This window comes from Lactuca saligna, chromosome 2 (genome assembly GCF_052625555.1).
Source record: "Lactuca saligna cultivar CGN05327 chromosome 2, ASM5262555v1, whole genome shotgun sequence".
In the NCBI taxonomy this organism is placed as follows: Eukaryota; Viridiplantae; Streptophyta; class Magnoliopsida; order Asterales; family Asteraceae; genus Lactuca; species Lactuca saligna.
Window position 1 is genome coordinate 141,391,965 of NC_136418.1, and position 11,582 is coordinate 141,403,546.

Here is an 11,582-nt window from a genome sequence, read left to right on the forward strand (position 1 = left end):
TTTTTTCATTTTTAATGCAAAAGGTATATGATAGTTAGGCCAAATACAGAAATACAATGAACGTAAATCAGGAGTTTAACTTAAAGAGAAAGAAATCTGCTAATTGTGATGGAGGATTACTGTTTATCGATTGGAGTTCAGTAGTTCGATGCTTCCTATCAATCAAAAAACTGGCGCGAGTAAGTATATGGTAAAATGAAATACCATATTGTATACATTACATAAATTAGGAAAGGATTTAGAATTTCGTGTGAATTTGGTGTCAATGGAATGAAGTTTAATGACATACGTTATATGAGCAAAATAAATGTCAAGATACCATATACGTGGCTTTTATTTTGAGATTATTAATTACTAATGGAATGAAAACAAAACATTAATGAAATTATTAAATTAAATTAATCTACAAATAAACTACAAAATGACATGTGACTTTTATTTAAATCAAAATTATCATAAAATTACATGTGTCCAAATGCATAACAAATTGACAAGTGGCAAAAAATTATTTATTAATAATTTACTAGGTGTGAGACCTATGTATTACATGGGTTTAATTAAAAAAAAACAAATATAAAATTTTAACAATTTGAAAAGTTTGAATTTATAAGAAAAATGAGAAAAATTTGAATTATTAAAATTAATGAGATTTTAATGTATTAAATACATTACATATATAAACTATTTCTAATAAATAATTTACATATATATTACCTTACAAATTAAATTTGGAATTTTAATTTAATAAAATAAAAAATATAATAAAATGACAAGTGGAAAATAAAATTTTTAAAAATTCTAGAAAATGTCATGTATCCAAATGAATGAGAAGAGGACATGTAGCAAAAAAAACCTTCATTTATTATAGTAGATGCTTTAGAGAGTTATATAACAAAATTTAAAACATAAATTATTATGTAACGCTCCGAAAACATATATCCATACAATGCTAAATACACATCGTATTAGATGTAGAATTCAAAAGATTTTCCTTAAATTATAGATCTATTTAATGTTATTAACTGATGAAACAACCTCTATCATGGCATTATTTTGATTTAGGGTTTCTTTTTCCACTCAATAATTATTGATATTTATTGTTAATCCATGCGAACTAGATTTGGTATTAATATTTTGATATGCAAGTAAAATCACCAAGGGGGTTTAAGGATCACCTCAGGCCCAATAGTGGGTGACAATTGGGTAATAGCCTAAGAAACAAATATATCTAGGGCCCATATTTAAATACCAAAACTATATATATATATATATATATATATATATATATATATATATATATATATATACACACACACACACACACACATACACCCCCCGGCCCCCGGCAGCTACTAAGCCATCAAAGATATTCCCTTACTGCTCAAAATACCTAATTATACCATTATACCAAAGACCAAACGAACTACACCATGAAGATCTCTATAACATAACTACCGGACCGACACATAAGTGAAATCCATGAAGGTCCACGACACGTCATGACACCATCCAACCATTAGAATGGGAAACTCATGGTTTCTCACCGTTCTTGCCATCACCAAATCTCAACCATGATGATTCCCGATCAGTGCCCGGTGGGCCTACAGATATACGACCATCATCCCACTGACTTGCAGGAATCCAATCAACACCCCACTTAACACTTACTAAACCCCCATGAGTCATACCATACTACAATACACAACACTTCCACATCCATCTACCAACCTAGTGAATGTTACAACTACCTCACAGTCTTACAATCACTTTCACAACTGCCATGGGCCCAGTCCATGGCCTTGGCAAACACCTACAAGAATACCTAATCAAAGATCAATATGAGTCGAATCCCCAGCCTATTGAACCATATCATGTGTTCGGGTCATGCTTCGAACCCCAGATCCTTCATCAGACAAGAACACGAAGAGAGGTCCTAACACAACCCTCATCTTATAACACTCATAAAATCAGGAGAAATTTAAACTTTTAAAATCAACCTAAATTCATAAATTGTCTAAAATCTTAGTTTTCAAAGCACTTTCAAACATCAAAGTCTCCCAAAATCATAAGTCATAAACAAGAGGATGTATATGGTCATGCATTTGCCTTCCGGCGGTCATGTGAAGTACTTGAAACATAACCCAAAATTATATGTCAACACTTAGTGAGTTTCCCCAAAGTACCAACAAATAAACAGATACCATATATAATAACAACATGCCGGGTCCAATCAACCATTGGGTTGGAATACCTGAGGCCCAATCAACCATGGGGTTGGAATGACAATACATAATAGGTCCTATCATCCTTGGGATGGGATACCGTGGGGCACAATCAACCATCGGGTTGGAATGCCCCCGACCTATTGGCTTACACACAAAGCAGTAAAGCCTCAACCACCAACCAAATATGTGCACATATAATAGATAAAGATCTAATCAGTTAACATGCAATCAGGCAGATCTATAGATCATTAAGCATAACCTCATCCCGTATACCAAGATACCGATCTAACAAATCACTAAAACATGATAACATACTATCAAATAACATTATATCTAATCAAAAGGCTCGTCCTTGGTGTCATCGACCCGCAAGTACAGTGAGGGGAAAAATCACCTCACAAACTGGACAAAAGCTGATGAGGTCTCGACTCCGAATCTCAGTTCTAACTGTCAACTATTCCAACAAAATGTCCAATATCCATCAAAATCCCAAAATATCGAAAATACCTTTAAGTCATACTTGGTCAAAGTCAAACTCAAATGGGTCAAATCAACTGAGTCAATCCAGCCGAGTCAACTCAAAGTAAGTACGCAGGGCGTACTTCCTATGTACGTTGGGCATACTCGCATGTTGACCACCATCGGGGTAGTTGACCTCGTACGCAGGGCGTACTTTAGGTACGCGGGGCGTACTCCCAGATGCCCAAAATCCGCATTAAGAGCTTAATGGCTTAAGCTCTCACGTCCAACTTTTAGATCCATGGCTAAAATACCCTCAAGATTCATAAAGTTTCCAATTTTATGATTTTGCATGTCCATTAAGTGCTTAACTCAAATTCTTAATCCCTTAAGACCTTCTAAATGATGCATGGAGCAAAACCAACCAGTTGGAACCCATTTTATGACTCAAGACCCATCTAAAGGTTTGAAAGGACAACTTAATGGGCCAAGAACATGTTATGTTCATGAATCTCCATATTTGGGACAAAAAGGACCAAAAAAATCATTCCAACACAAGATCTAAGTGAAACATCACCAAGTTCAGAACTTGAGACCTCAAAATGGTGCCAAAAGGTGGTGTGATCCTGGATCTAAAGAGCTTCACTCCTCTAAGGTGGTCTCTCTTTCCTTTCATCTTCTTCAAATTACAAAATACACACTTACAATCTTAGAAATGCTTCACAAGATGGATTAGGGTTGCAAAAACGTATCAAGGGGATGGAGGCTGATGCACGAGGGGAAATGAGGCTATAATGGGGTTTAAATATGAGCCAAACCCTAAAAATTAGGGTTTTCATGTCTGGCACGTATGCCCTGGGTAAATATACATCCAACGTACTAAGGTACGCCCTAATATGCTCAGCGTACACATGTACACATGACATACTCCCCCAAACCCAATATTACAAAACTGCCACTAGGGTCTTCATTGCATACTTTCTTTTACTTAGGGTCCAATTTTCAATATAATAAAGTTATAGGGTCAAAATTAGAATTACCTTATCATCGGGATGTAACATATCTTGAACCTAGCCATGGATCCAAAAATCATCCCTACATCTGCCTCATGTACCTAAACGAGATAACCTAAATCCTTAATCTCTGATTTCATGATTTTGACCGACTAATGAATACTATTCCATATGTAAACCTTTGCTCATACTACAACCAAAAACCAACTATCATATTGTCCTTAGATACAAACTCCAAGTTAATCCGCACTTGAAAATATTTCTAGTACTCCCAAGCAGTTCTCCCCCACTTGGAATCAACCAATCCCTAACGTCTTCAAGAATTATACTATATGCTCACAATACATAGCGTCCAAACCTTAAGATTTCCAACGTGTGAGCACAATCCATATCAATAAACATTCAAACCATAAAACCTTCTCAAAGTAATATATCAATCTTAACTAATCGGACAAATCCTATAAATGCTCAACTTATTAAACCAAACTTCCTATTTGAAGGAGATTCTTAATTAACAAAAACGCTATCAGAACCAATATCAGGTTGACTCCTTTCCAACCCTACTAATACGATCAACCAATAGTAGATCCAAAGTCCTTCTAGAAAACTGGTCAATGTCGCTTTGATATTCTAAGCATGGGTCCAAAATATCCATTGATCTACACTTGATGAAATATCAATGCACTCATAGCGCCACCAACTAATACAACTCAAAAATTCTCAAACATTCTCAACCACCGAACCAAACCCATGCGAAATTGCATTCACCACACCTTGAAGTAGGTTGATAATCAACAATATTTATACACTTACCAAGGATGGTGATTGGTTCGACGAGCTAACTAACCCTTCAATTAATATTCAACCTGAGTTACACACGCTCCTCTTAACTCTGTTTCGTTGTCTAAGAAGAGACAACCGGCTACAACAAAAATATTGTCTAGAATATTCTGATGCAAGGACTACACGCACAAACTGGAAAGCATTAATCAGGCAACAACTCACCCTGCACCCCCTTCTAATCAATCCCTTAATCCTCTCCATCATAAAATATCTCAACAATCTCGAACACCAGAAATCCACCGAACTTACATTGCAACTTCCACCGACCCATTGTGCTGGAACCATAAAAATCAATATGTTTTCCAATCCTTCAAGCAGAACACTCAGTCCTTCCCCACTTAAGGCTTGCTCCCTCATTGGTCGACACCTTCCATGTCGAATCCTAAAACCGGTTCATCCAAATACCCTCTAAACACTACTCTTGGTATGCAAAATGGCATATGACAATTCTTTAAATAATAGTCAGTAATCGCAAAGAATCCTAAATCTTAGATGGAGATGTTAGAAACTTTTCCAACATTACAACTTCTAACCCTTCACGAAAGATCCACATACCCTTGGATTTATGAAGCATCGTGAAGGCTGAATCCCTGATCCATTAGAACCTACAAATGTTAACATTATAATTCTAACATGCTAGCTATACAAATGACTATCCATTTGTTGAAACCTCACTAATAAAATACATATTCATTCTAGATAAAACTTGAAGATCAAAATTCATAGTTGTGATTTCTTGCAATCCAACCTTGAACTCTTATCGGATGATGGGTGTTGGGGCTTGCAATCCCTCCACTACCCATGTAGGACAGTCGGGTTTGAGATGACCCAACTTGTAACAGTGAAAACATGTCCAACCCTTCTTGAAATCGTGAATAACATTCCATTTATCTCCATAATTGTAGCATTTGAACTTGTGGCAAGAAAACCCATGGGTTCCACCACACTCTCCGCAAATATCAGAATCCCCCTGACTTACAGTACCCAGGCTAGCAACCTCTAAATCTTTGTCAATCGTTGCAAATGTTAAATCATGATCCACTTTCTCTTTCTGCGTCGCGTTCCCACATCAAGACCTCTCCCCTTAGATGCCTCAACAGTCTCTCCTACAGTTTGAAAGGCTATAGTTCGCTCCTTGAACTTGGCAATAGGATTGCTAGTGATTCGACCAACAATGCCAGTAAACTCTTTTAATAATATCTATGAAACCTCAGTGGTAATCCAATCATGTAACTCTGTGTCATCTATATAAATCTTGGAGGAATCTGCTTCCCTCCCAGACATCGATATCCTATTAAACAAGACCAAACTATCATTTCATAACCAAAATGTCATCATTAGTCCATCACACTTTACCCACTAAATTGAAACCCACAAATCAATCCTTTACTGGCTTCTTAGAATCCTCGTGACTTTCCTCGATTCGAGTATGGATCTTGTGCTTCCAATGGTATGGTGCCAATACTACCTTCCCTACCTATCCATACCTTCCTCAAGAATCAACCCGAATCTTCTAGTTTACGTCTTCATAATGATACTCCCAAAACCCACTAAACAGTGCACCATTCATACTAAAGCACTTCCTAGGCACTCCTAGAATCCCCACCTCACCCTGCTATCAATTGTTGAAAGATCCTTATTAATTTTAGCTAACTACTTCATAAATACAATCACATACAACAAAACTTAAATAATCTTAGACTAAAAACTCAACTGTACAATGGTTGGACTCAGAAAAGAGCTGCACAATATGACCAAATCCATCACTCTAAGATTATTTAACTTTTGCAGCATGTAACTCAACATATTCATTTAAGAGTAAACTTGTAACGTCCTTAAAATCATGACATAAAAAATTGTTTTTGGATTAATAAATTGTTAATACGTATCTTTCCCAAATAACCAAGGTAAACAAGCTTTAACAAAACATTCCTTATAAACTATGAGTCCTAATAACTATAAAATTAATTAATGATATTTTCAAATTCCATATAAATTGATAAATATGCAACAACAATGGAAAGTAGGTTGCATGAAAGGAAATTAATGCCTAATACAACAAAGTCAAACACACTATTTCTTATTAAAAGTTGTGGCAACAACACATTATTTATGCAACAACACCTTGTTTATCCAAAAAAATAATGATATTTTCGGATTCCATATAAACAAATAAATATGCAACAACAATGGAAAATAGGTTGCATAAAAGGAAAATAATACCTAATACAATACAGTCAAATGCGACATTTCCAAGTTGTGGTGAAAACAATACATTGGTTATCCAAAAATTAATTATATTTTTAGATTCCAAATAAGCTAATAAATATGCAACAATAATGGAAAATAGATTGCATAAATGGAAAATAATGCCTAATACAACATAGTCAAACGTAACACTTCATGCTAAAAGTTGCGGTGACAACGACACATTGTTTATGCAAAAAAAAAAATGTTTTGGAAGATCATAACACACATACCACCATATATTTTTTTTTATGTTGTTGAGGATATTATCTTGCAATTTTTTTTCGAACGATAATTTTATATAATAAAACCCAGACTAGCAAGAAACCAGTCGGGACAAAAAGAAAACATTACATAATAGCAAGTTGCGGATTTTGAAGTTATCGCATCCGGTTAATGTTTTTTTAAACCTAGCATTAAACGAAAAGAAAGACTTAGTGCAATTATTTATTTATGGTTGAATTTGGGTTGTGCTTGCTCTATTAGACTAATATTTGGGATTTTAACCAAATCAATTTCCATTATATGAGATTTCCAATTTTAGTGATATTATACATATTCTATTTTCTTTTTCCACTTCTTAGGATTTATAGAGATTTAAGCATTCGAATTTGAACATCAGTTGATGTGAATTAGGTATTGATGTAATACCTAGACCTAAAAGTGGTGTAATGCTTATAGAAATTATGCTTAAAGTGATTAGCAAATTGGGAATTGTTTCCCTAAAAAGCTAATAGTATGGGGGTAGGTGAATTAGATGTTGACGTTGCACTTAGGCTTAAGCCATGTAAGTGCTAAAAATAATGATGTCAATAGATTAATTGACTACGAGTTTATTCCTAAGAAAGTAAAAGTTTAATGTTTAGGGATTACTTTTTAGAAAGTAGCCTTTGAGCGGCTTAAGGGGCAATAGATAAGTCTTAGCATTAGATGTTTGAGTTGAGTGTTGTCTTCTTTGTAGAATTAACATAGCAACATCTTTTTGTGTTAACTCATTGCTTAGATGAATTTAAACATTGGATTGTTGTTTAGCCTAACGTTCACATTTACTTTATTTCATGCGAGTACATATCTATTTAAAACAAATTAACTTCAAACTATATCATCATAGATCTGTGAATTATGACTTGAAAACGAAATATTTAACTTTAATTCAGTTATTAATTAATATCAATTTATAAATTAGATTTTGCATATGATTTGCACGGACTAAACTCATATATTTTAAAATATAAAATCATCTATTTTTTAAACTTATTTCTTCTTTCCATTCTCATTTGCAGCCAATTCTTCTTCTTCTTCTTCTCCTTCTTTTTCATTTTCCTTTGCTTTGGCCAATTCTTCTTCTTTTTCTTCTTCTTTTGCCTTTGCTTTGGCCTCTTCATTCTCCTGCCTCTTCACATCAAAAAAATTAATGAGGCCCTCGAGAGCAATGTCAGGATCATCATCTTTCAGTAGTTGCTCTGCTACTTCAGCCGGGGTAATCTCCACCTTACTAATCAAATCCTCAATTTGTTCAAAAAGACCATGTTCAGTGATTCCAAGATAGTTAGAGGCCAACAACCGGAATCCACATGGAGTGCAGTATGACATATTGATGTGCATGTCCATACGACCAGGGCGAAGAAGTGCAGGATCGAGCTTATCTTTTCGGTTTGTAGTAAATATGATAATCCTTTCATCACCACAACTTGACCACAATCCGTCAATAAAATTGAGAAATCCAGATAAAGTTACCTGTGAAAAATGCATAGTTATTAATTTATTATGTTCATGATTCTAAGCAAATTTTTTTAAGAAACAACGTATCCATATTTAAATCACAATTGAATGACAATAAAACAAATAGTTAACTAGAATGAAAAAAAAAAAATGAGAAAAGTTGTTTATTATTACAATCAATATACTACATTTTAACTGAGTTGAATATAGTTTTTTTTTTTTTTCCCATTACAATCGAGTAGGTCGTTTAGAAAAACTATTTTTGTAATTTATGGCCAAACAATTATTAAATATTACAATATACATCACCTTTTCATATTACATATTTTATATGAATATAGTTTAAAGCTTTAAATGATGAAAAAATTGATATATTCATATTCATAATATAATATATTATATATATCATTGACTGTTATGATTTTCTTGCATTTATACATTAAAAAACGTCAATCGGACAAAATCGCATTTTTATAAGGATATTCATTATATAATTTTAAGTTCAGTTATCATTAACTATTAAAATCACGATTACTCGTTTTATAAGGAAACTCATTGTGTATAATTAAAGATTTTGCTACTTTACTAATACTATAATTAAAGTTATTCATACTTACGCAAAAGTTTCGAATATCTAACCTTACGTTCTTCCGCATAACCTCGCCGTCGCATTTCTTTCGCTAAAGATTTCGCCGCTTCTGCTTCAAGCCTGTCATGCAACTCCACAGAGCAATCAATATCCTCCACCACCAGTATGGACCGGTTAGCCGTCGCCACCAACAACCGCCGCAGGTCCGAGTTTGACTTTATATCAGTCAACTCCAAGTCATATATGTCAAATTTCAAGTAATTCGCCATGGCAGCGATCAAGCTTGATTTCCCCGTTCCCGGTGGACCATACAACAGGTAGCCTCTCTTCCACGCCTTTCCGACTTTTCGATAATATTCTCTTCTCTGTATAAACCTATCCAAATCCTTCATCACCTTCTCCTTAATATCTGTATCCATCGCCAACGTGTCAAAATTCGCCGGATGTTCTAGATTCACCGACGTCCACACCGTTGGGTAGCTGGAGTAAGCCATCTTCGTATCGATGGTGAATAGCTTCACGCTTTTCTCTTCTTTTTTCCTCGTTTTCGCGTCATTGATTATAAACGGAAGGTACTCGTTCAACACCAGATCCTTGTGTTTCCGATGAAATGAAAGCTCGAGAAATCGAATATCGGATCGGGAAGATCCGCTCATATCATCGTTGTTGTAATATTCTCTCGTCGGCGTTTTCTTAGAAACCAAAGACCACCTGAATTTCACTCCATTGTAAACATCGGTAAACTCCTCGTTGATTTCCATGGCTACGTTGATCTTTTTCTCGCTGGGGTTTTTGGTGATCTTCAGACGATGGATCTCGTGAGAAATTCGGGTGGCGAGGTAAATTTCTGTGGCGTTGTAAATCTCGTTATCACGAAACCCATCAGATTCGTAGATCACCATGGTTAGCTGTGTTGAGAACTTGCTGATGAAACTGCGGAAGCCGTAAAAGAGGTAGTCTTGGAATTCTGGTGGCAAGTAATCGCGTGCGACGCTGCGAAGAACCATCGCTGCAGCGGCGACTGAACCTATGGTGGAGATGACTGTTTTGGCCATGGCTATTTTGGTTTCCGTTGACGGTGACATTTTGGAAATAAAGGGCTTTGGATTTAGGGGTTGGTAAAAATGAAATTATTGTAGGAATGTTAGGGGTTTATATAGTGTATAGGAGACGTATGCTAGGGTACGATGGGAATTGACTTCGTTTACTTTGAAAGTAGAGGTTTGCATTTGGACATGGAGAGGTTTGAATTTTGACGTGTGTTCTTTTTCCTGGAAACTACAATGTGGAACCCACTCAAGCACTAGCATTCGAGCAATATCAACAAAATATATATATATATATATATATATATATATATATATATATATATATATATATATATATATATATATATATATATATATATATGTGACAAAATTGCAAAAATGTCCCTGTGCTATGCATTTTTTTTGGGGTTTTGATCTAAACCACGAGTTTTTTGGTTTTGTGGTCCTTTTGGACCGGTTTGTTTGTGAGAATGATCCATATACTTAACATCCGTTAAAAAGAATCCGTTAACCCCCTCATGTGCCTTGCACGTGAGAGTATTTTTGTTTTTTTACTTACAGGGACCATTTTTGCATACAAATGTCAACGTTTCATTCTACCTTTTATCCCTCATTTACAATCTCAAACACCCGTCACCTCCCCACCTCACTCCTTCCTTCTGCTCCATTAAACCTGCAAAAAAACATATTTCGTTATCCAAAGAACCTAATCGAAGCAAAAGGAGACAAGCTCATACTTTAAAGTCGAAATGGTGTACGTAATGTGGCAGATCAGACCAAAAAATGAAGTTGTCGACGTATCATCCTTATATGGTAAGTTGCTATGTTTTCTTAAACATTCCTATTTTTCATTTTACCCTTGATTTATACTAAAATCCACCAAATTTTGACTTGTAGCGGGTGCACCCACATGGTTTAGTATTAAGCTTCATCATGGTGGGAGGTTTACTAAGTTACCTGACATAAAGTATACTGGAGGTGAAGTGCGTTATGTTGATTATGTGGACATAGATGAGTTTTATGTACATGAACTTGATGCCATAATGCTTGACCTAGGTTACCTAGACCCACAGATGATTGAACTGACTGATGAATCCCCAGTGATATACTACCATTTCAGGATACCCAATGGTGACTTTCAATTTGGTCTTAGAGCTTTAGGGAATGATCAGGATGTTATCAATCTTTCTAAATTTATTCAAAATAACAAGTTGATTGAGGTGTACACAGAACATGGGAAGACAAATCTACTCACATACTTCATGTCTCAAAATGCAAAGGGTAAAGTTGTCATTGAGGAATTACCAGAAAATGATGATCAAGGGGCTAAATATGAGGCTGAAGTTCATGTAGAATCTCCATTGAGAAATATGAACCATGTCAATGATGGGCCAATTGGTGAGTACATGTCTTTGATTCTTTTTGGGAATAAAAT

General features: G+C 35.1%; 1 protein-coding gene across 1 annotated transcript; it reads right to left on the bottom strand.

The window, feature by feature from the left end:
* Nucleotides 1–7,914: 7,914 nt before the first annotated feature.
* LOC145031863 (AAA-ATPase At3g50940-like) lies at nt 7,915–10,239 on the bottom strand. Its single transcript, XM_078980508.1, has 2 exons — nt 9,149–10,239; nt 7,915–8,524 (listed from the first exon to the last, which is right to left on the bottom strand). Exons 1-2 carry the CDS (start codon nt 10,181–10,183, stop codon nt 8,042–8,044), a joined length of 1,518 nt encoding a protein of 505 aa, XP_078836634.1. The 5' UTR covers nt 10,184–10,239; the 3' UTR covers nt 7,915–8,041.
* Nucleotides 10,240–11,582: the final 1,343 nt, after the last annotated feature.

What these genes read in the sequence shown, in the direction of transcription:
- LOC145031863 (XM_078980508.1), bottom strand. Translation starts at nt 10,183, where the DNA reads ATGTCACCGTCAACGGAAACCAAAATAGCCATGGCCAAAACAGTCATC. An exon ending in GTTATGCGGAAGAACGTAAG is followed by an intron (nt 8,525 to 9,148) that starts GTTAGATATTCG and finishes CATTTTTCACAG; the next exon opens with GTAACTTTATCTGGATTTCT.